This window comes from Pelobates fuscus, chromosome 5 (assembly GCF_036172605.1).
Source record: "Pelobates fuscus isolate aPelFus1 chromosome 5, aPelFus1.pri, whole genome shotgun sequence".
NCBI lineage: Eukaryota > Metazoa > Chordata > Amphibia > Anura > Pelobatidae > Pelobates > Pelobates fuscus.
The window spans coordinates 239,262,348-239,289,333 of NC_086321.1; the positions used below are offsets into that span (position 1 = coordinate 239,262,348).

Here is a 26,986-nt window from a genome sequence, read left to right on the forward strand (position 1 = left end):
ACAAACATGCTATTCATTTTGTTCCAAATCAAATTTTGGCTTAGTTTGGAGGAATTTAGCAATTTGGAAGTGCCCGAATTTCCAAACTCTTTGCAAACCGAAACAAACTGAAAACGAACTAATTCTGAATGTATAATAAGGATAAAACAAATCCAAAAGGATACAACATTAGGGATTTATCTATCAAAGTGGCACTGTTACGCTGTTACCTTTTCTTAATCGCTTCCTCTTCTCTTCAAAACATGAGACAAATTAGGGACTAAAACACTACTATATCTATCTTGTGCATTTTTCCAAGCCTGACTTTCTTAGACTCAAGGAGGAGCTTAAGTAAGCTCCACTTGCTGTGTCTAGGAAAGTTTTTCCATAATAATCACCTTACCTACAGATTCTCACATTGCCTCCTTTCGCCCTCCCCAAACATCCTGTAATGTAGGCACAGCTGAAATGATGGTTTCGTCTAAACAGAATTTTGACAGTTTGTCCATTTGATTTCAGATGAAAATCAGGTCATTGTTTTTGTTTTGGAATTTTATTTGTCTTGCAGCTGTTTAGTAGATAACTCCCTAAATTGGTACCCTTGTGGGATTGCAATATTTAATTAAATTATAGTGTGCAGGATAGAGTCTTAGTATGGTCCTCCAGAAGGCTACCTTTGATGGTAACTTGCGCACATACTTCCAAGTCTTCTAAATTTTAAAATAAAATGTTTTGGAGAAACGTAGTAGTAGCGATCTATTGTAGACACTATAACAACATCAGTTATACAAAGTTGTTTTAGTATGTATAGCGTTCCTTTAAATAATGAAGTAGATCAAGAAATAAGATAAGTGGTATGTATATATTTTAGGTTCTATTGTCCGATTATTATACATGAAATCCTAATAGTATCTCAGTAAGGCAACAATTCTAATTCAATTAACTAGACTGTATTGAATATATGCTTCAATGTTTTTTATGAACCTGCTACATCATTACTATGGAAATTATCTTTATTTTGAAGTACAATTTTTCCTACACATGACATTCCCCCTATGAGAGAATAAAATAATGAAACTATTTTCATATTGATCAATTTCTAAACTGATAACATATCACTTCATTTACCTCCAAATTTTTTCTCTCTGTGTGGCTGCTGTTTGGAGGCTGATAAGCTATTTGCATGTCATTGAGATCTCTCCAAGTGAAAGATGTAATAGGCTTGGTGTGATCTGACAGGTGTGTAATAAAACCTTGAGCCGGAGGGTTCGTTATGTTGAAAACCAGCAGAGGTTTGGCTGTTTCACTGTCCTCTGCATCTACCGCTGCCGTTGTTATTGGAGTCAGAATGAACTGATCCACTTCTAAAATGAACATTGACATGAAGGCAGCTTTGGGGATTTGATTGGGAACAGCATCATGAATGTGGACAGGAATCCATGCACGTTCAGACTGTAATAAAAAGTCAGGTTAGAAAGAGAACAATAGGGCTCTGCACAAATGACTAAAAACTGCTACTTTTACATCTTATTTATTTAGTGATTGGTCACAGTGATTTAGGAAGTAGGAACCAAATTATTAAACAACACCATGAATTTCACTATCAAAAGTATTTTCACCTATTATCAAACATTAGATTCTGGCCAAATGTCATTTTAAGAAATTAAATGAAATCAGGTCTTCTAAAATATATCCACAATTTTAAAGTAGATCGAGAAATAGATTTCCCATATATTTTCTTCATTTTGCTTTTAAATTTCTAAAGAGAATAATTTATATTGACTTCCTATAGTAGCTATTACTGCTTAGACTGATATTGTAAAATCCACCTAATTCTCACTCAATTTACTGGAAGTAGTCCATAATGTGATGGAATTTGACACGATCTATAATATTTTCCTAGTCCCTAATCACTTCCAAATGATTCCTTTAAACCTTATCTCTCTCTACTAATCCCAAAACTCCTAGTACTTGCACATCTATAACTTAGACAAAGCGGTTTTCTTACTTTTTACGCTATTCTTGTGCACATCCGCTTCACTCTGCTATAGACTATAGACTATAGACTGGGTTGTATAGCTTGTAGACAGGGCTGTGCAAACTTACCATGTGTAAATGTTTCTTTGAGGCATGTTTGTTAAAACCTTTCCCCAGTGGTGCTATTAATAATTAATAACAGATAAAAGGCTACCACACATAAGTAATGCTCGATTTATTATTAAAGAACATTTCTAAAAATACAACTTCCACTTTCCACAACTGTATTGAGGCTCTTTTTTGCACATCGCATGATACTAAAATTCACCTATTATATCTGTACTGGTTGTTCATTCTTTGCAGATAAAAATGTACAGAATGAGGACTTGAATTGAACTATTTGTGACATGTATTTCAGTAAATTTACCTTGTGAAACAGTTAGGTTAAAATACTTTAAATATAGGCTCTGCCAAAAAAAGGATAGATACATGAAATATCTTAACTATAGCAGTCTTCATAACAGATCATATAGAACAACTGTATCCTTATACTATGCATTGTCATTATTTGAGTGATAATGTATATTGCACATCAAAAAGATATCTGTCCTAAGCACACAATTACAAAAATAGTAGATATCAACAATGTATGTCACAATACATTTCAATAAATTATTTGTGAGTGAAGCTTACATGTAGACATAGGTAAAAGGACAGGAAAAAAGTCAATCAGCAATTTATTAACCAGAAATAAAGGTATCATTCATACAACTCTGTAACAGCTGTGAGGAGCATTGAGATGCAGATAGTCAATCTACACCTAATAGAAAAAGAGTCTTTAACAAGAAATACATGTGTTGAAACATAAGTGTTAAACAAACTACATGACTTACCTTATACAAGGTTTTACTACGGGTATCAGTTAAATCCAGTTTGATGCTAATGTAATCAATTTTTGGAGATGGAGGATCAAGATGCTGATATCTGATCCCCATTAGAAGGAATTCGTCACAGCTAGTTTTTAACACCTTCTCAATTTTATTTAGGCCCAATATACATTCTCCTCTCCTGCACAGAGGGCTTGTTTTTTGATCTGTTGAAAATAAGATTCGAGAACTGTATTACAATGTTTCAGATATGTACATGAAAAGGAAATATTAAAGATAATATTGTCACTGTGAAGAATGATTGTTTAATATACAATAGCTCCACTCTGTTCGTAAGATAACTAATCTTAAACTGCAACTCAGCTCAACTCTTGGTGGTCCTCATGACATTTGGGGCACTTTGCTATACATTAACTGAACTTTAGAGCCCACACTCTATCAACTGTGACCAAGATACAAATAAAATGTGCACGACCCCAGTCCTAGTCAGGCTTGATCTGATTTCATGAAACAATATGTATTGTGTTAAACTGATAAAGCTAACCCAAATGTACTTATTAACTTTTACCGGTTATTTCAATTGAGCAATGTGTATTTATGGGGTAAAAATCAAACTCACTTGATCCATGGAAGAAGCTGTCTGGCTCATCTCCACGAGGTTGTTCTTTCTTTGATTCTCCAGTGACAAGTTGGCCATGAGCTGGTAGGTGAGATTCTGAGGGAGCCACTCTGATAGTGCAGGCAAGGTTCATCTTCTTATTATAGTCAAAGCTTAGTACATTCATATTGATTACATTTGATAAGCCATAAAACTCAGACACCTCCAGCTGCTTTGGACCCAGTTTTATGATATTGCAATCAGGTTCCACTAACTTTATCCTTAGTATAAATGTTTCTGTGAATGTTTGATTTTCTGTAAATCTATACAAGGATAATATAGTCAGGTTTACTAGAATTATTCACAGATAACAAGCAAACAGAGCCTTTAACTACAGTTTATAACCACACCAAGCCCACCAAATAGTAAAATATTTTGCTAATGATTCTAACAATGAGAATATCCTATTGAACAACTGGATTACAAAATGTACAATCATTAGTGAATACTGAAATATTGCTTGGGCATTTTTGTCTACATTTTTTAATTTGCATCCAATTTGGTGTTACGTGAAAGATCCTCCACAATTGTTGCCTAGTCTTAATGGATCACTCCACATACATAAAGCACTTCAGCTTTCTGACAGTTTCTTGACAGTAAAATTGACATTTACTCTATTGATCTCAGAACATTTATAATTGGGGACAGAAACACCGCCCTTATTGTCATTCAGTTAGCGAGTGAGGGGGTCTTCCTCTCCTTTCACTTCACAGAACTAATGGAAGATGCAGGTACCCTGTGTTAGTACTCATCTACTTTCCTTCCTTGTTAATGAACTGCACTACAGCTCAATGTGAAGCCTAGGAAAGCCAAAAAAGTACACATGCTCATGGCATGATTGGTGGCAGAGATAGAGGGGAGGGCTTGCAAAGGCTTCAAACACAAGATCTGCAGCTTTTGCAAAATGTTTTTCATATACCCTATAATAAATGCATGTATGTTTTCTTTGGGGTTATATCTACTAATTTGTTAAAAACAAACTAACAATTTTCAATTGAGTGTTCCTTTAACGCCTCCGATTTTAGAGAACTGCATTCCTAGAATATCTGGGGGTGCCAAGGTTTAGCTATCACTAATGGAAACAATGCTAAGATCCAACTTAAGTCACCCGTAAGTATTGGATTCTGTTACTGAAAGTAGATTTAGAGTACAACATGTTATTTTACATTGCAAAATATTTCATTTTCTTTATGCTAACCTGTAAAGTCTGAGCATGACTTCATCTTCATCTAAAATGGGGCAGCCATTGTGATTGTACTGAACCTCATTCGACAGAAAATGGCAATCAAATACCTAAAGAAAACAAATCTTTCATTATTACACTAACATTTATCTTCACACAAATTCTAAAAGATTGGCCAAGGCTGATTTTAATTTAATTTGATTATTTATGCAAAATGTATAAATTGTTGCATATGGTTGATAAGTAGTCCAACATTGATAGTTACTAATGTGATGCTATTTATATGATCTGCAATCGCCGGCCATTTACCCATAATTCATATATAACTTGGGGAAAAGAAGAAATCTTATATTTTTTTCCCAATAAATTCCAGTACACTGTAATCAGGCCCGGACTGGCCATCGGGCCCACCGGGCAAATGCCCGGTGGGCCGCGATGGCCGTGGGGCCGAGGCCAGCAGGGGAGATCACAGGATCTTCCCTGCCAGCCCCAGCAGGGCCAGCGCGCTACCCGAGCGCCGGCCCTGCTCTGAGCCTCCATGGGCCGGTGGGGAGATCAAAGATCTCCCTCACCGGCCCAGAGACACTGACAGGCGGCCGCCGGCTGTGGGGTGTGAGGGAGGCAGCAGAGAGGACCGGTGGAGCTCAATCCAGCAGCTCCGCCGGGTCCTCTTGCGAGGTCTGAGTGTTGCCGCGGTTACCGCGGCAACGCTCAGATCTCGCGAGAGTGAACTCTAGCCGGCAGGTTAGAGTTCACTCTCACCACTGGACCACCAGGGAAGGAAGATGCAGAAAGGATCCCCCCCAGGCAGAATGGCTCCTCGCAGGCAGAACGGCTCCCCCCCTCCCATGCTAAAGGTAAGAAGGGAGGGGGGGATATAACTTTTTTTTTTAATTATTAATAATATATTTAAATTAAAACAAATAATAATTAATTATTAATAATATATTTAAATTAAAATATTTAAATTAAAAAAAAACAGCCCCCTCACACACACACATCACCCCCAGACACACACAGCCCCCCCCCAGACACACACAGCCCCCCCCAGACACACACAGCCCCCCCCAGACACACACAGCCCCCCCCAGACACACACAGCCCCCCCACCCAGACACACACAGCCCCCCCAGACACACACAGCACCCAAACACACACAGCCCCCCCAGACACACACAGCCCCCCCAGACACACACAGCCCCCCCAGACACACACAGCACCCAAACACACACAGCACCCAAACACACACAGCACCCAAACACACACAGCACCCCAAACACACACAGCACCCAAACACATACAGCACCCCCAGACACACACAGCCCCCCAGACACACACAGCACCCAAACACATACAGCACCCCCAGACACACACAGCACCCCCAGACACACACAGCACCCTCAGACACACACAGCCCCCCCAGACACACACAGCACCCCCAGACACTCACAGCACCCAAACACTCACAGCGCACGCAGACTCACAGCGCACGCAGACACACAGCGCACCCAGACACACAGCGCACCCAGACACACAGCGCAACGAGACACACAGTGCACCCAGACAAACAGCGCACCCAGACACACAGCGCACCCAGACACACAGCACCCTCAGACACTCAGCACACATCACCTTCAGACACACACATCACCTTCAGACACACACAGCACCCTCACTCACAGACAGCACCCTCAGACAGACAGCACCCTCAGACAGACAGCACCCTCAGACAGACCGCACCCTCGCTCACACACATACACATATATAAAATAACCCTCAGTGAGTTAACAGACAAAGAAAATTAGAAACCTAGAATGTGACGGCAGATAAAAACACCCTCACACACAGCACCCCTCTTAAATACACACACACTGCGCCCCTCACACATACAATACGTCCAAATATATATATATATATATATATATATATATATACACACACAAACACACACACACACTACAGCACCCCTCACACTGCACCACCACACACATTACGCTCCAGATACACGCTAGATCCCTTACCCTATATGCACTCTTAATCCTCTATATATATACACACACACACACACACACAATCTCCTATACACACTCTGGGTCCTTTACACACTAGATCTCCTACACACCCTCTCTACAACCCCTACACACACTACGTCACCTATACACACACACACACACACACACTACAGCCTGTATGCACACACTCGCTACATCCCCTATAACACTATGCCCCCTATACACACACTATCTACAGCCCCTAGCCACACATATTACATCACAAACACAAATGAAATTGACCTATTTACACAATACCACACCACACTCTACACACACGCAATTTCACAAGCAGGCTCCAAACACATGCACCATACACTTTCCTGGCCCAATTGTCCTCTGGTATCCCACTTGTGGAGAAACCAGAGACAATTTAAAAGCAAACACAGCGCAAGCCTTTTTCTAATGCCAGAGCTCTTCAGCGCGGCTCTGCGCATTGAACCAACTTGCTCACTTTGAGAGGGGGTGTGCTTGTCATTAGTGATGACAAAACACACCCTCTCTGGCCCCGCCCCCTTCTTAGGGGCCGCTCTGATTGAAAAATGCCCGGGCCTAATTTTTTTCCCAGTCCGGCCCTGACTGTAATCTTGTGAATTTGTGCAGCAAGGCATGCTATCCAGGCTGACAGCATTGAACTCTCCCATGCTTAAGTGCTTCAGAGTTAATGGGGTACAATGTCACTAACTGTATTATTAACTATCAATTATAAACTGCTTAAGGGATTTTTATTCCTTTAGAATTCAATTAACATCATTTCTTGCCAGCAGGTGGCAGCAAAGTGTTTATTTATTTATGATTCCTTATAAACATTGACTCACCTCTAGATATCACACTTCAATTCTTCAATACTTTGGTTGCAAGAAAAGAATGATCAATGTTTACATCATAAAGGCAATCGTAAAATGAAATCATGTCTTAAAAAAATGATTTGTTTGGGAATGTTAATGCTGTGCGGCACAGAGTGGTTTCATTTTCCATAAAATACACATTATTCTGTTCCTATCGAACTCCTTTTTAGTATGTCGTGTGACATATATCTGCTTATTCTCTCACTTTTATTATCACGCATAGCTCAGAACCAATAGCATTGTGGGACCAATAGCATTGGTTAGGACCAGGGGCCAAATCCTTGGGGGAAAAAAGTGTGGGAACTCACCCAAGATCCACCCCCAACGCCCCCCCCCCCCCAAAAAAAATATTTACTCGTATGCATATATATTTCTCAGAAAATACATTGCAACATTTATTGTAAAGTGCCAGTTTACAAAGACATCTCCAAAATTCACATGCAAATATAATTATCTTTATATTTGTATATTTTGCCACAATTAGCATCTTCATATAGTTTGCATTATCTTTAAAAGGGTCACATACAGGATGTTCCTGCAGGATCTAGCAAGCTATTAACCTAGCAGGAGAAAAGAACCTCAAATTAAACAGAATTTGCAATAAAGGAAGTGTAAACATTAGATGACTATGTACAGGAAGTGTTTAGGAAGACAGTGTAAATCACATGCAGGGAGGTGTGACTAGTGCTGCATAAACAAAGTGATTGAACTCCTAAATGGCAGGGAATTGAGCGGTGAGACTTCATGTGTATGATCTATACACCAAAACTGCTTCATTAAGCTAAAGTTGTTTGGGTGACCATAGTGTCCCTTTAATTACCATGTTGCCCTCTTGCTGTACCATAGCATGTTGCCCTCTTGCTGTACTGCAGTAGTGAGATATCCTGGATTATGTTTATAAGGAGAAGACTTTTAATGACACATTTATAGTGGGTAGAAAGAAAGCAAACTATTATGACTTGTACAGAAGTGAGACTGCAAACTCAACTATTAGCATTTAGTTTGTGTGTAGGCGTCTATGCCTTAGTCATGCTTAATCATGATGTCAATATACAGTATTGGCTGAGATTCACAAAGGGGCCATGAAAGGATTACTGGGGAGAATGTAGACATGAAGTGGTTTGAGGAGTAACATATGTAAATGGAGAAGGTATGGGAACATAAATTAACTTGGAAGGAGAGAAATTGGTGTCATAAACCAGTTGATGGGAGGGCGAATGGGAGATACTGGAAATTAATTAGCTGTACAGAAAAGAATGAAAACATAAAATTGACTATGGAATGTTGGAACATTAAATGGTGAATGAGGTAGGGGGTTGTGAAATTAAACATATTTTTAAAAGGGTAGAGGAAAGAAAGTAGTTGCCAAACTTCCACTGGCGGAGAGATAAAGCTATTTGTTAAATCTAGAACAAAGACAATGCACAACTCATTTTTAACATTACGTACCTGTGGTGACAACTGCCCGACTCTTTGTGTTATTGGTTCATTAAGAACTACTTCCACTTTGCAGGAGTCTTTCCCCTCTGGGATGGAAAACTGCAGGTCTTTCTCAGACAGGAAGGTATTTTGTCCCTTCATAACTTTTAGTCCTTTATTGATTTTGATGAAAGAAAAGCTGAGACCCTTCAGTGATAGCATTACCAAAACAAGAGCTGGGTACAACTGACCACTCCAGCCAAACATCATTTTCTCTGGTTTTCAAAAGCTGGTTTTCAAAAGTAAAATATCTGTTCTCCTTTAAGCATTGTTTAAGATATCCAGTGTCGGCAATCCATCAGTCATCTCTTCAGTTACAGACGTCCCACAGTCTCTAACATGCATACAACAATCTCTTTGAGGAAGAGTGGTACTTTAATAAACCTCGTTGAACAATCCTGACAACGCCAAATATTAATATACTTCTTGGGATTTTCTAATCCTGAAAAATGAGGACATGAAAGAAATTGATTGAATGCAAGCACATTGCAAAGGCTAAGAAGTCAACAGGAATCTTTCATCATCCATTCACCCGAGACTTCAATAAAAACAACTATGACTTGACTTTTTAGAGGATTGTAGTTCACATATATTAATACATGATCATTTTCACGTATATAGATATACATAGTACATACTATTTGCGTTGTGAGAAGCTATTTGATAAATGATGAATGTATAATGTTTGTAGAGACATAGCTTTTTGTATAGGAGACATAATGTTTTACTAATTTCCACAGTACAACAATGGAAATAAATGAACTATATAATGCGAAATGCTGCAATTAATATACTTTTAACATCCACATGTCCATATTGGTCCCTATTGGAGCCTGACACCAACGATTTGCAGATCTCATTGTGACAGACCATTCTGCTGTCACAAATAGGAACCTTATTGGTGGAATTTATTTTTCTTTCTTTGAAATGGTTTATTTTAAGGCCAGTATTAGGGTTGCCACCTTTCTTGGAATTAAAAACTGGCCGTGCTAATTTGCATAATTACTTATATATGCCTAACATCACAGGATGTGACGTAACATCACAGGGAGTGACATAAGAGAAAAAAGACTGGACAAACAATTATTAGGGATAACAACACACGAGAAGGATTTGAGAATTGTTATAGACAACAAAATAGGCAAAAATGTGCAATGTCAATCAGCAGTTGCTAAGGCCATATATAAATAGGAGCATCAATTCTCAGGATGAAAATATAATTTAGCTTCTTTATAAATCACTGGTAAGACCACACCTTGAATATGTTGTGCAATTTTGGGTAAAGAAGGATAAAGAAAGATATTCTTTACGGCACTAGAGAACATGCATAGACGGACTACAAAATTAATAAAAGTAATGGAGCTTTATAGATATGAAGAAAGGTTAACAAAATTAAATCTTTTTAGTTTGGAAAAAACAGTGCCTCAGAGGCAACATGATGCCATTATACAAATATATTCAGGACCAATACAAACAATTATCTGGAAATCTATTTATAAACATGACTTTACATAAGGTCATGCATTTAGAATTAAATTTAGTCTAAGGCAAAGGAAAGTTTTTTTTACAGTAAGAACAATAAGGGTGTGAAATTCACTGCCTTAAGAGGTGGTTTTATTAGAGTATTTCATAAGTTTAAACAGCAATTTGATTAATACCTTCAAAAACATAACATTCAGGGATATAAGTTTTAATTAGTGGGGTAATAGCTTTTGATCCAAGGAGACATCTGACTGCCATTCTGAGGTCAAAAATGAATTTATTCCTAGTTTGTTGCAAAATTAGAAGCACTTCAAACTGTTTTTTTTTTTTTTGCCTTATTTTGGATCACAGCAAAAACAAATGTGAGAAATGCAGAATTTGATGAACGTATGTCTCTTTTCAATTATGTAACTATAATAATAATAATAATAATAAGCATTTATGTATTTTTCCTAAATCACAAAAAACTACTTACAATGTGTGTATTATGTCTGAAAGTCTATGTAGAATGATGTATGTGTAGCAGTGTGTCATTGTGTATGCAGTGTGTTTTTGTGTCATTGCATGCATACTTTGTCTAAGTGTATGTAGTATTGTTTCATTGTATGTATGGTGACTGAGTGTGTGTGTGTGTGTATGTGTGTAGCAGTGTGTAAATACTGTGTCTATGTATGTTTTTGTATAGGAATGTGACTGATAGTTTGTGTTAATGTGTGTATGCTGTGAGTGTGTCGGTGTTTGTCATTGTGTGCATAAAGTGTCTGAGTGTGTGTGTGTGTGTGTGACAATTGGTATCATTGTGTATATATAGTATATATAGTGTGTGTACCTGCCATGTATAATATAGGTGATTTCTAGGCTCTATTTCTCTCACTATTCTCTTAGAGAAAAATAATGGACTTTGCATTGCATTTTTGGCTTAAATACCAGTAGTGCTGGTAAGATACTTGCCAGATGGTAGCCCTAGCCAGTATTGATCCCATGCAAGCAAGATATATTGTTGTCTAGAGCAATGCCAGCTGAGACAGGGCAACAGGTGGAATATAAATGTCATGGATTTTAGATACCATTACATTAGATTAGAATATGCATTTACCATCAACATATACCATGTCAAAGACTGTGTTAGAGGTGACAGAACTCATCAATTACAGATGTTTTGAGAGACATTAAATACATTCATAGTGTGAACCCTTCAGAAAAAAAAGAAAACTGCACTATTTGCAGGCATGTAAAAGGCACAATAGATCACAATAAAAGTGCTTCAAAACTTTTCCAAAAGTTAATCCGTCTCTAAAATTAGTGAAACACTCTTTCAACTCCAAAAGACAGAGCCTTCTGTCTGGCTCTTTGGCAGCAGTGGCAACACATGCTGTTTCAATCACTAAGGACATTTTCTATTTCTTTTTTGTATCTGCTATTTGTTTTTCCATTTGTATCCTTACTGGCTGGCTGTATGTAGCAAGAAACATAGTGGGCCACCTTGTACTTAAAGTATGGTTCTCAATCCACATGTGCAATGTGATTTTACAAAACACAGCAGTGTTACAGACATTTATCCTTTAGCAGTTTTGTTTTTATTACATTCATCATATATATATTAACTTTTACTTCCTAAGACCCAAATAAGTATTTTGCTTCTGTTTGCTTTAGAATCAGAGAAACAGGTCTTGCATCCCTTTCATTGAGCATTTTCATGTGTGCTTGGGGAGGAGTAAACTGCAGGAAGTGACAGGTGCATTAATACACTAATCCCCTATTATATTGAAATTGCATGGAATTTCCTGTACCTTAAAGGGACGCAGTGATTTTATTACAGCCTATTCTAAAGGAATCAATGTAGCATAGTGGGAAATATACAATGAAGTCTTAAAGGAAATACCCAACCCCATGACTTCAGCTCATTGCAGTGATCTACTATTTCTCTCAATGGGAGAACAGTGATAGGCTGAGGGTGTTAGTTAATATTCTCAGTATAATTCATACCTCCCAACATTTTAATGGACTTTAATTTAATAGTAGTGTGACTGAGGGCATGGCTGTTCTCAGAAATTTTAGATGGCTTACTAGTAACAATTATGCAACTAGCATGTAATTTAGAGTAAAGACAATGTATCTTATTTATACAGACTGATTTCTCAACATATTTTTTTGTAATTTCAAGACACATTATTATGAGTATTATTGTTGTGGAACAGACATAATAATAATAATAATAATATTAATAATAATAAAAAACATACTTCAGACACACCAACAATATGGAGCGCCTAAAAAAGAGGGACATTACGAGAGAAAAGAGGGTCAGAGGTACCTGGGTTAAAATAGGGACTGTCTCCTCGAAACTGGGACACTTGAGAGGTATGACCTATTAAAGGCCAAATTGCTCAACTACATTTCAGAATGTATTTATAAAGCTATAGTGTTTCTTTAAAGGACCACTATAGTGCCAGGAAAACATACACATTTCCCTGGCACTATAGGGTCTCTAGGTCCCTCCCACTCTCTGGGCCCCCCTCCTGCCAGGCTCTAAGTGGTGGAAGGGGTTAAATCTTACCTGTTTTCCCCTGCTGGGCTCCCTCAACGCGGGGAACTCTCCTCCTCCTTTTCGCCGTCATCAGCTGAATGCGCATGCGCGTCAAGAGCCGCGCGCGCATTCAGCCAGTCCATAGGAAAGCATTCTCAATGTTTTCCTATGGACGCTGGCGTCTTCTCACTGTGAAAATCACAGTGAGAAGCGCCTCTAGCGGCTGTCAATGAAACAGCCGCTAGAGGCTGGATTAACCCATTTGTAAACATAGCAGTTTCTCTGAAACTGCTATGTTTACAGCAAAAATGGTTAAACCTAGCTGGACCTGGCACCCAGACCACTTCATTAAGCTGAAGTGGTCTGGGTGCCTATAGTGGTCCTTTAAGCCTAATGTGCAATAAGGGAAGTTAAAAAAAATATATACTTTTTTCCAGGAGGTGTGTAGGGAGGCAGTGTGAGTCTCAGCCAGGGTAGGTTTGGCTAAGGCTGCATAAACAAAGCAGTTTAACTCCCAAATAAAGAGAATTGAGCAGTGAGCCTGCAGAGGCACCAAAACTGTTTCATTAAGCTTAAGTTGTTTTGGTGTTTAGAATGTACCTTTAAGTGGTAGATAGATAGATAGATAGATAGATACATAGAAAAATTTTGAGTTTTTGTGCTATTATGTCCTCAGACACATGATAACCAATTAAAAAAAAAAAACACACTGCAGTGATAGCACATAGTTTGCAGTACTAATGCTATAAATATGGTATTGTAGAAATTGCTCACTCACAAAATTTCCAGGCCCAAAATGAAAAGGCACACTAAAGCTGTCTAATTGGTGATAGTGGTAATACATAAATAAAAAGATATAATAGACACATATAGTGAAAATTACCTATGGCCCAATATACAGAAATAATGTAAATGCACTCAGGTGTATTGGAGTCTCACTACTCAGTTCGAGATCACAAATGCCCACGTGATATAACAATCCCAACCACTCCAGTAAGCTGGAACGCCAGACGTGTCTTGTAAAAGTGAATATTTATCGTCACATAATGTAGAGTTTGACATATTTAATACTTTATATCCACTTAGAAGAGTGCCTGTATTTGTTTACACAGGACCAATACAAGCCAAGCAGAAAATTAGTATTACATTTACAAAAGTGTTATTACATCAAGGAATTCTATTTTTCCTACAAGATACACGTTTGTTATGTTTGTTCAACAAGATAAACAATATCAGATGAATTATTCTGTAGGATTAACTGTTCAAAGAGATTTACACCATATCACACTGTGGAATAAATCCACAGAATAGAGTTGCTGATTGTTATTTATATTACAGTATTTAATAACCTTTGATAAATATATGCAGTGCTTAGATGGCATCCAGACAGAAAATTCACGGAAATAAATATAAAAATTCGTTCAAAATGTGATTGAGGCTGCCTTTAATCTTGAAATCTTGGTACAAAGGTGAGAAATACCTCTTGCTGGTTTGCAAGCACTTCTTTCTTCTACACCTCAGGCTATATTTTAATTGGTTTTTTTAATAACCCTTTAGTCTCTAGCCTTCTGAAACAGATACTTTTTTATTGAAAAAAGAGCTATAATTATGTCTTCATAAAAGCAATACGCTTTGTAGAAAAGCTTTAATTGAGGCCAAATAAAAAGCGCACACACAATGTCGAAAACACCAATAAAAAGACGGCAAAAAAATATGACATTTATAGATCTAATGTCAATCCAATGTAATGTTTAAAACCATTTTAATATGGTTTGATAACTTTATTTGGGTCCCCTGAACTGCATCTGGTCTTCTACAGGAGAATCTGGATGTGTTTCTGCAGGTAATGATGATACCTGATCCAGGACTACTCATTGACTGAGAGCACTCCGCTGATGCTCTTAGCCATTGAGCGTGATACTGCATGGCCAAGCTTTGTTCAGTAGATCTAACTAATAGACCATATTGTACTGCAGGGGAGTCTGGAAGCAGGCCATGTGGCTACAGACATCTGGTGGGACCAAAGTAAGTTGTCCAACCATTATAAAATGTTTTGACAACATATTTTCCTATATTATGGAAGCAGACCATGATGATGGCCTAGAAGACAAGCTCCATAATCACATCACCTAAATTTAGTCTTTTCAGAGAGCATACTTGTCAATCTCACTCCAAATTGATATGTTTATGTTATATATTGAAGTACTACTACATAAATGTTCTCAGCAAGAGAATGTCAGTAAAGTTTAGTGACACGGATGAATGAAAAGAGAGGAAGTTTCAAAAAATCTAAGGTAGACTAATAACGGGAGGTGCTGTGCCTTTAAACTTAGTAATTTTCAAAAGTAATATATACTTTGAGCAACCGAAAGCAAAGCTATTCTTTCCCATGACTAAACAACTCCGTGTGGGAAAATAAGGCACGGGTGTTGAAGGGATAAAATCTCAGAAAACCACTAGGAATTTGAGAAAAGATCAACATTTTAACTCTGACTCTACATTTGCTGTATTTAATTTATTTCATATGTCAGAAACTGGGTTGTATATTACAGGAAATTAAAAATATATATATATTTTAACATTTTTAATTAATGAGTCTCTATTATGTTTGGAGAACTGTTACAGATTGGAAGAGGAATAACATTTTAGGAAATCTGAGCTGTAAAAACGGAACTGTTGTTTTCCTGAAAAGTACACAAAGGAATAACAAAATGAGAATATAACCTATAACTTTTTGTCATATATGCTCTGGTTCTTAGCATTTAGCATAAGAGGGCACACATTGTATCGAATGAGAAGAAATAAAAAATCTGTTTCTCCTCCTCCACACATAGTATATACTTAATGACAAAAAGGACTAAGATTATCATATTGATTGACAGAGAGTTGAGACATAGGCACACAGTTCAAACATAGGGCTAAATATATCACATCTACATTCATTTTTTTTAGACCTCACAAACAATTTTTTTTTTTAAATATAGGTAATATATGAAGTTAATAGTACAAATCCCAGGATGTGACTGTTCCGATTTAGTACCTAATGTTAGAATATTAACATCAAGTGCTTGAGAAAACTCATTCATGGTTAAGTAGGGTTATTTAAGGACAACCTAATGTAGTCTTCCATATTGAATTTATTATAATGTGACAATGGAAAAAACAAGTCTCTAATGAATGCAGCATTTCAAGGTTAGCAAAACCATTAGTTCTATATAGTCGACACAGTTGCCCTAGACTCTAATAATCTGCTGTTTGCAATGGATGTGTTGAAAATACCCTCATTGTATTATTAGAAGGGAGGACTGTGAAGGAACGCGACGTAAACATTTAGCTATATTCCAGCAACTGCCTGATGTGGAAAAGGCTTCCCTGGGACTTGTACAATATATCCAGACAATACAGGCCACTTATCAGTGCACCTGCAGAGATTTGAAGCAAATTGTTGATTTAAAGGTTTTCCCTATAGTGGCAAAAATTATAGCCCAATACACTGACACCCATGAGGCAGACCTTAGCAGGTGATGGCTACAAACCCGAGTTATGGTTCAGGACCAAGTCCGCCTCGGGTAAAGCATACGTTAAAGCCTTAAAGAACGGGGCTAAGGTAAAAGTGGAAGAATTAGCCCACAAACTCACTGATCTTGTACAGGGCAAAAAAAATTTTTCCATTGATTCCTCTTTGCCCTGTACAATATCAGTGAGTATATGTGCTTAAGCTTGTAGGTGCCATAAATGGCTAGCCTATATAAAAATTGGCCAGCTTGGACTCATGTAATGCTTAAATGAACTTTGTCCTACATTAAGTTCTCTTTCTTACAACAACTAGCCCCCCTCGGATTACTTCTGTAAACTGCTTATCTTGCATTCCTTTCCTATGACTGTTTAAAAAACAGTAAATATGTTTCACGCGTAAGTACGTATCCCCCACTGTATAAAACGAATTGCCCCCAGTTAAAGCTAGAAGCAATTCTTCTGGATTCACAACTATCACCACGTGTCATGTGCCTTATTACTTCTCCAAGCACTTGAATTGATATGTGTTCCCCTAAACATAATTAAAGGATGATTTATCCTTGACAAATTTGGTGCCGAAACCCAGGAATGATGGTTCACTGGAGAATCTGTGCTTCTCTGGCTGTGAACGAATGCTGCAGCATGGTAAGAAAAAGTGTCTATTTTTCTACCTATTACCTTCACTATTACCTCTCACTCTCTATTCTGTGTCTGGGTAAGTTTTGGACTTCAAAATGGTCATTACTCAAGAACACATTTAAAGGGACATACTATGTTCTGGTGGAATGTCTTGTGAAGTAGTTTACTAAAGAATACATCTGTGGGTCCAAGTTATTCTATTATCTGCTTAGTTGTTTATTTCCTAATCAGAATAGGAATTCCCTAGGGCAGGTATACTGACCTATGTTTAAACTGAAGACAAGTTCTGTAAATAAATTCCACTAGTGGTCCTAAGTGTTTTACACTGATTAAGTACATTCTTGTCTTGACTTAAAGTAAGCAGCTGCATTTAAGTATTTTTGATGGGGAATTCCCAGAGTACCCAGGAGAAATATACTGCCCTAACCATAGTGAAACAAGGGCAAAGAGGGAGTTAAAGATTGTGGACTGTAAGAACACTGTAATAGCTTGGCTTACTGGATTGAACTTGAACTACTGGATTGAACTTCAGGCTAGCAATACGGGCGCCCAAAGGTCCTAATTGAATGTTTACAAATTAGGGTGTCCTTGGATAAACCTGATGCAAGCTTTGCACACCACTATTTTTCAGGAACTCAATCTACAAACTCATATGGAATATAAAATGTTATGGTTGTGCACATAACATTTTTATTAGAAGAACAATACCAGATGCCATGCAGTGCAATAGACAACTGCAATGTATTTTGACACAGACACACAATACCATCTACTCCAAGCATGTCAAACTCAAAAGCTAGCATGGGAAAAATAAACAAGGTTTAAGTTTATGTGGGCCGCAAAAAAAACCAGACTTAAATTTTCATAGAAACGTAGGTATATAAAAAAAAAGCATCCCACTCTACTAAAGTCCTTTCCCCCCCTCTATATTAAACCCCAGTCAACCCCTCTATATTAAACCCCAGTCCCCCCCTCTATAGTAAATCCAAGGCTCCCCCTCTACTAAACCCTGGCTCTTGTTTAATAAAAAACAAAAAACAATATTAGCCAACAAGCAGACTCCACTCACAGCCTTTGGTGGTGTCCAATGGCGCGGTCCACACCCTGTGCCAAAGCGGATCCTCCCACTACTCCTTGAAATCCTGTAAAGGTGAAGCACGTTGATGTCACATCGGAATGTGACGTGGTGTTGCGTGCCTCTGTGTACCTCCAGGTCCTCCACTGTCCAGCCAGAGCCATCACAACACATACTCACTGACAGGCACACACACACACTTACTAACAGACATACTCACTGACAGACACACACTCACACTCACTGACAGACAAACACAGGAGCTCAGTCTTCCTGCTCCTCACTGCTCCACTGCTCACGGCATCCCGCATCACTAAAGAGGGCGCGCGCGATTGAGCAGTGAGTAGCAGGTAGACTGAGCTCCCTTGCTGCCACCAGCGACCTCTCCTCTCCGGCTGGTACCAGGTAAATTTTAGCAGAGTAGGCACCTGCAATGTGGGGAGAGCAGGTGCCTACTCTCTTTACTAAAGATGGCAAAATTGCGGCTCACTGGGCAGCAAAAATATTCATTGTGGGCCGCATGACATGCTTGATCTTCTTAGTAGATTAAAGACCTTTAATAAAATGAAAGGATTACAATAGCCCTTTTTCATTTTTTTTATTTTTTTGTTGCTCGCTGTACATTGGGCATTACTATCAGGTCCCCTATAGCACCCTGGAAAAGAAACATAAGCTTGCCAGGTGAAGCTCCCTGCTCTAGTTTTCATGGCCACACTGACGTCACCACTGTCCTCACAAGGTGCAATCAAATGCTCAAAGAGAAGCATTTGATTGGATCATTTTCAACAGCTCAAAGCGCATGCATAAACTCTGAGTTGGTAGGGGGAAGGAGGTAGTGGAGGTGGACAGAGGGAGGGAGGGAAGGGATAATGTAAAAATAAAGTTAGTGCTATATAAAGAGATAAGAATGGGTGGGGGGAGTTAAATGAAAGAAAGAGAGCCCAGTGCACCGTTTTGGGGATCTGGGCCATGACTGCCTTGCATGCCTGTCTGTGACAGTCCTACAAGACAGTTATGGGTTGGAGAAAGAATGGAAACAATGTTGGGGTGAAATGTATAAATTGTTGCACTCACCTTTCTATTTCATCTTAATCCTGGAGAGCACACTGCAATCATCTTTATGCGCTCTCCTTTCCTTGTTCTTGCTTGTTTTTATCTAGATACTTTCTGGTTTATGTTCTTGCCTCTCTTTGGCTGTCTTTTCTTGTCTCTTTTGGTTTTGTTTTAGTCACAGCTGCAGAGTTTGCCCTGACAGGTCCCTGGATTAATGTTAGCGGCAGCTAGACCAATGGCAGAGGGGATTTCTGTTACTGGTAATAATGACAGGAATCAACATTTTGGTGTATGATACCTGCCTGAGGGCTGTAGTCCTACATCTGGCAGTTTAAGAATTCAAGTTTAAATGTGTTTTTTTTGGTGTAAATAAAGCCTTGTACTTTCCTTTTCTAGTGTTATTTTTGGGGTCTGGGAAAAAAAGAAGGCTTGGGCTTGGGGTGCTTGCTCTGAACAAGAAAAAAGAAGAAATTATACAGAGGCTCCCACCAAATTACAGGGTGAGAGTCACTGTATCACCTGGATATAACAATAGTCAAATAGTCAAATAGGAATTCAATAATGATAGGAATCCTGCAGTGAAATCAAAATCAAACTAAAATAGAACAAAACAAAAATCTTGGCTCAAGTATAACACCGTAAACACACCAACAAAAAGCAAATAAATAACGACCTCGTAATGTATGTTTCCATGCCAACAGCAAATGTAGCAGCTCAAAAGGGTTATATCCAGATAGAGTAACAGTAATTAGATACAATGAGCATTATTAAATTGGCTCACAAAGTATACGTTCAGCTGGATCCCTAGTCATATGGATGCTGTTACATACAAGGCAACAAATTGTCCCAAAGGAGGATGGAAGCTATATGATAAGTGATATAAATCTCTGCTATGTCAAAGGGAAAGGATTGTGGTCCCTAAACATAGACAATGTGCCATGTTTTTAAAACCTAAATCTAGACCCCAGGCAAGTATAATACATTTTAAATATACTTCACTATATGTGGTTCTTTTCCTCCACTTATAAAGGATTCCCACTACCTGAGATTCCCCAGCCTCCTGGTTCGTTTTAACCCCTGGTGGGGTGAGAAGCCTCATTCATCTCATGTTTGTGAGTTTATTACCAGCACCACTCATTTTGTTTAAATTTTTACTGTATTACGCTATGTTATGTTTATTGTTATTGTAGATCTACACCGATCCATCTATCCTTCTCTATTTCTCCAGGTTATGTTCTAATTTTTTTATATACGCATACTGGGTGTTTTTCTCACTTTTCTTTGTTTTTAAGCTTCGTAAGCGAAGCATATATGCAACAAGATAGAAAAATTTTATCTTGAAATTTTTTTATTGTGTGTACCCTTGTCTGCGCAGTTGCCCTCTATTGCTTTCTATGGACTGTCTGACAGAGCAAAATGGACATTAGCAGAGAGACTTGTCTGTCTGAATGACTGTCATCACAGTAACATTTGCACACACATTCAGTACGCACAACATTTTGGATCAGGTGGACGTGCTACACGATAGCTCCTGCAAACCAGCCACTAAAACGGGGGATATACCCCGAATCACCGCACGCACACCGCTGGGAAGGTGACTATAGAGTGGGGGAGACCCAGGAAAACGTTTTGATACCACACATGTACCCGCAACTCACCGGGTCCCCACAATTCCAGCTTGAGGCCTAACTGCGATCGAGCCAGGGAGAGGCGGCCACTCTCCTGGTTGGTAACCTTGCAGATGACAACCTCACCGTACTCACCTCTAACCCCCCCCCCCTATGGACTGGCGGGGGTCATCCCGGTCCTCGCTGGGGCCGATCACCCCCACACCACGACCAGCACAGGAGACAAGACCTCAAGCGACCCGAAGCAGCCCAGGCCCAAACAAGATGGCGGCACAGACACAGTATATAAAGAACCGCACACTCAACAAGCCTCTCAAGTGCACAGGGGAGTTCTATGACAGGATATGTGCCAGTCTGTGGACTAAGCTTCACACCCGGAGACAGGTCTTCGAGAGGGTGATAAAAGTGGTAACGGCATGGATCCGCCCGGCAGCACGGCGCCAAATAGGCAGGAATTCCCCCCGTGCCTTCATAGCAGTCCCTCGACAGAGCAGAAACCAGAGATCTGCACGGAGGGCAATAGCACCAGGTCCCAGAGGCGCCAACACCCACACCCTCATGCCTCGGAAGGTGACTCACCAACAAGCACGACCTGCTCGCTCCTCAGCGGCTCCAACAACTCTCATCAAGCAGAGCGCTGCCTCACATGCGAGAACCCACAGAGCCGGCCACGACACTGACCGGGAGAGAGCACGGCACCACGCCAGCTGGAAACACAGGCGGAGGTCCCCCCCACAGCCCAAAGGAGAGAAAGAATGGACTATTGGGAGAGAGGTGCTACCAATGAGACCTTCACAGCGGGACTTTGTGCTGACCTTTTGCAAACCCACCCATGATGACCACTTACCACGAACCGGCATGGGGTGAGAGAGACTGGTTCCCAGACACATGACCCTCCTTAAGCATACCCTCTCCTTCAGCGTAAAACCTCTTAACTGTTGGAATGTCTTGCCCCTTATTATAGCCTCAGCACGGTTATCATTTGCCACAACTCGTACTATAATACCAGATCAACCTGCTTGTTTATAGGTGTTTCTCCCTATCATTGCCATAACTACACAGTTCAAATGAAGTTACTCATGTACACAGCAAGCCCAAGTGGTCTTTCACTCTAAGTTTACATAGCTCTTGTCACAGCATTTGAATTTTATGTTTAGAAGTGAAGCGAGGTCACGCTATGTTATGTGCATGCCCAAACATCGAAAATCGTTATTGTTCATTATATACTCCAATCTTAAAAACATTGTGCTAGCCTAAAAATGTACCTCTATGTTTTAACGTTGATAATGCGCCGGTGGATTGCCTTTGGGGTACCCCATGCGCGACTGTACTAAACGTATGCACTATAGAAACAAAGAATTTAAAGACAAAAAAAAAAAATTGGATCAGTAAAATATTTTGCACAAGAGAACATTTCTGCGCACACCAACTAAGAAAAAATAGAGGGGACATTGGTGACACTAGTCCCAGGCACAAAAGTGAAAATATCTCTGTATTCTGCTCGAAATACTGCAAATACCAATTTCTACCACCATGACCACTTCTAAAAGCAGACATGGTTATGGTGGTTCGAGTAACCCTTTAAAGAAACTTAGCAGATAAGGTGAAATGAAGTTGAGCATTGATAAATGCAACATTATGCACTGATTAAGCAAGGCAAACATGTTATGCCTTAATGTGGGAATCCATCATATAGAATGTTTTGCTGTTCTGCCGTCCTTCTGAATCAACAAACTATTTGCATGTATTAAAGAGTAATTAATGCAATGTAAGGCATAGTCATTTATTAACCACTGTTTAATGAATTCACCAAGTCTCACCAAAAACAAGCACCAATTGGGATATTAGAAATATGTATTTAATCAAGTATTTCACACACTGTTTGTTTTACGTTCAGTCCAACAGTCTCAATCATAGAAATCAAGTAATAAATAAATAAGGTTTAACTGCAGATTTAAGTTGGAAAGATTTTTGATGAAAGATTTGATTACAACAGATTAGGTTTCATGTATAATAATAGGCAACCTTTTGATAGTGCTCTGCCAATGTCCCTAGGACATAGATTCCCTTGCCCTAATTTTTTAAGTAACGTTTATGTATGCTGAGGAATTCTGCTTTTGTTAAGTTGTGTTATATATGCGTAAAATGGCTGCATTGTGAAGTTATATATGTGTGTATGTGTCTGTCTGTGCTGTCTATGACGTTATGTGAGTATATATACAGGCTTTGTGTAGTGTGTGTGTATGCATTGTTGTTTGTGTTATTCTCTGTGTTAATGTGTTGACTTGTAGAATTTTGTGTGTGGATGTGGCTGTATGTGGTATTGTATCCAGGTGTGTTTGCTAGGTGTTAGTAATTTGTGGGATGTGTGGGTGATTTGTGGTATTGTGTCTAGATTTCCTGTTGTGTAATGCATGTGCATGCACTGTTTGTGGTGTTTGTGGTATGTATGTATATTTGTCGTCTGTGATACGTGTGTGTATTTGAATTTCTTGTAGTGTTGTTGCTTGTGTGTCCTCTGACCTCCACGTCTGGACCATTTGTCCTCTGACCTCGACGTCTGGACCACGTCTGGCTCGAGTGCCATAGGTCACCTGATATAGACTCACATTTTATAATGACATAATAGCTATGAAAATATGATGTAATTATAATATATATATATATATATATATATATATAGCAAAGTGAGTTACCAGTAGTGGACAGTCAGTCTCCCTCACCAGCAGCAGTTGGAGCGGAAGATAATGATCCCCCTCTCCAGTGGCAGAGACACCATGCCAGCCTCCCTCCCCAGAGGCAGAGCACAACCCTGGGAGTGGAGACAGCTGGTCTTTTTCCCCAGCGGCGGTTTTTGTTACCAGTAGCAGAGGATACCAATCCCCCTACCCAGCAGCAGAGTGAGTTGCCGGTAATGGAGACAGCTGGTCTACCTCCCCAGTTGCAGACTGTTATGCAGGGAGAGGAGAATATCGGCCTCCCTCCCCAGTGGTAGAGTGCAACCCTGGGAGTGGAGACATCTGAATCCCACCCCAGCAGCAGATTGTTATGCAGGGAGAGGAGAGTATCCGCCTCCTTCCTCAGGAGCAGAGTGCAACCCTGGGAGTGGAGAGTGTCAGCCTCCCCTCCCAGTGGGGAAGATGGAGCTTGGGTCAGGAGGCTACCATTTTGGGGAGGGTTGACAGACTAATTCCGGCACAGACCAACTGGAATTGTGGTACCTGGTTAGTCTTCCCTTGGAGGGGAACGGGGGAGGAGGGGGTTGGGTATATATGATGGAGGCTCCAGTGACATAGAGTCTTGGAGAGGTGTGAAGGCTAGCATTCTGTGCAAAGATCATGGACCTAGTTCCAGAGACCCCCTTTCTTGTTTAATAAAGTTATTTTCACTGACATCGCTATTAGAACAACTGAAGCAGGACTCCCAGCCATCTCATCCCCGAACGGACTATTATCACCTTCAGTTACCCCATCCAGTAAACTCAGTGCCCCTTTCTCAGGGCCCAGGACTCGCCCCAAACCCACCGTGAGACTACAGAGGCATGGCACGTCTAACCGGGAGTAACCCACAGCCTTGGTTGGCTCACATAGTTGTCAAGATCCTGTAAAGCTTGTGGAGAGCGCTCTCAGTCCCAGAGGCACCTATCAGAGCGCTTTTTGGAGGGAAGGTCAGGAAGAGAGGAATCAAAAAACATATTGCACTTGAGGTAGCTCTCTGCCTTGGACCCATGTCAGTGGGTAAGTTAATTATGGTGACTTAACCTAATGATGTCCCAGACACTCTCTTGTTCTAATTGATAACCTCTTGTGGGGAAGGTGCCTATAAGTATCAGTGTTGTGTTCAATAAAGGTTTTTGCTCTTTTAACCCTCACCAAGTGTTGTCTGGTGTTTAGGAAAGGGCTGGGATCATAGCACTTTTGGAGGAAGGGTCACCCTAACTATAAACACAGTAGTGGAAAAGGCCCTCAGTGATCCCAGTGAAGCTCCAGCGGCTGGGTCAGCAGTGGTTCAGGGTCCCTGATAGCTAACTAGGCAGGGGTACTCTGTCGGGGTACAGGAGCTCCGTCACAGGGGCCTCACCTCTCACTGGATAAAAAGGTAAGTTTTTTTTTTTTTTCATGGGATATTATACATATTCAAAATGTTAAAACAAAATACCAATTTTAACATTGGAGTGTTCCTTCAAACCATTTTTCCTGAACAAAATGCCATCTCTATTTTCCTAAATGGTATATTCAGGTTTCTGAACGCACATTTTACTCTAACCTTAAAGGGACACTCCAGGCACGCAGACCACTTCTGCCCATTGGAGTGGTCTGGGTGCCAAGTCCCACCACCTTTAACCCTGCAAGTTTAATTATTGCAGTTTTTTACAACCTGCAATAATTACCTTGCAGGGTTAACTCCACCTCTAGTGGCTGTCTAATAGACAGCCACTAGAGGGCACTTCCTGGTTCCTAGCACAGGAAACCTGTGCTAGAGCGTCGCTGGAAATCCTCACGCTGTGTGAGGACCTCCAGCGTCGCTCATTTCCCCATAGGAAAGCATTGAAATGCATTTTCAATGCTTTCCTATGGGGAGCGCTAATGCGCATGCAGGGCATTGCCGCGCATGCGCATTAGGTCTCCTCGGCCGGAGGCGGGATCAGTCTCGCCCACCGGCCGACAGAGTCAGAAGGAGGAGCGGCGCGGAGGAGGAAGCAGCGACGAGGGGCATTTCACCCCTTCAGCAACTGGGGATTGGGGGTGGGAGGGAGAGGGAACCTGCAGTGCCAGGAAAACGGATTGTTTTTCTGGCACTGGAGTTTTCCTTTAACCAAAAGACATCCTCTTCAAAACACTCTTCAAGATAGACAATCATGTACATCAGATGACCTTACATAGCACAACATTAATACCACCTGCATGATATCATATAGGTCCCCTTTATGCTACCAAATTAGCTCTTATGCATCGAGGCATGGACTTCACAACACAAGACCTCTGAATGTGTCCTGTGGTATTTGGCACCAAGACATTAGCAGCAGATTTGTGCAGCAGATTTGAAGTCCAGCAATTTGTGCGGCCACAATGAATTGGATTTGTTGTTCCAGCACATCAATCAGATGCTCAATTGGACTGAGATCTGGAGAAATTGGAGACTGTGTGTGTGTATGATGTCTATCTTCAGGGGGTGAGTGTGACTGGGTGAGTGTAACAGGATGAGGGGGGTTGACTGAGACAAGGTTGAAGGGATGAGTGCTTTAGACTGAGAGAAGGTAGGTGTGACATGGATAGGGTGTGAGTGTGACAGGATTAGGGGTGAATGTGGCATGATTACAGGGGTTATAGTGGCAGAATGAGTATGGCAGGGTTGGGAGGTGAGTGTGACAGAGTTGGGGATAAGTGTGAGGGAGAGAGTGTCACAGGGCAAAGGGAGGTGAGTGTGACAGGATTAAGGGACAGGTTTACATGGTGAATATGGCAATGCAAGGGGGGTGCGAGTGTCATGATTGGTGAGGTATAGCAGGGTTGGGGGTGAATGTGGAATGGTTGGAGGAGGTAAGCAGTGCAGTCATCAGGGCATGACAACCATGATGGTTGTCATGGGCCGGCAGTCCTGGAGGGCCCGGACTACTCTGGGAGTCCAGGGCCCTACATTCCCTATGTGTACATATTTATAGCACTTGTCGCAATATATATGTGGAAACCCCCCGGCTACTTGTATACTGCAGAGGGGGCCCAGCACACTCCATCTTAACTTTCCAGCAGCTCCTCTGTCTCTATCGCTCACAAGCCCTGCGACTGGCACACAGGCAAAGCTTGCAAGAGTTAGAGATGCCACTGGACCATCAGGGAATGCTATCTCACCAGCCCCTGGCCACACAAAAGAAAAAGGAAGGGGGTAATAAAATAAAATATATTAAAACAAATGTAAAAAAAAAATGCTTCCCCGCCCTCACAGAATGCAATTTATATTTTATCCAACATTTACACACACTACATTCCTACACAATAACAATAAC

At 40.3% G+C, this 26,986-nt stretch overlaps 1 protein-coding gene across 2 annotated transcripts in view; it reads right to left on the reverse strand.

Annotated features, from left to right (window-relative positions):
* Positions 1 to 26,986, reverse strand: part of FREM1 (FRAS1 related extracellular matrix 1) — a 132,781-nt gene that overhangs the window by 94,587 nt on the left and 11,208 nt on the right. For both annotated transcript variants that reach the window (XM_063455148.1, XM_063455149.1), the window contains exons 2-6: positions 9,033 to 9,504; positions 4,700 to 4,794; positions 3,463 to 3,764; positions 2,850 to 3,049; positions 1,108 to 1,431 (exon numbers count right to left, since the gene is read on the reverse strand). In XM_063455148.1, coding sequence (XP_063311218.1) covers positions 1,108 to 1,431; positions 2,850 to 3,049; positions 3,463 to 3,764; positions 4,700 to 4,794; positions 9,033 to 9,272 — 1,161 coding nt within the window. In that variant the 5' untranslated portion in view covers positions 9,273 to 9,504. The remainder of the gene's footprint in view (positions 1 to 1,107; positions 1,432 to 2,849; positions 3,050 to 3,462; positions 3,765 to 4,699; positions 4,795 to 9,032; positions 9,505 to 26,986) is intronic.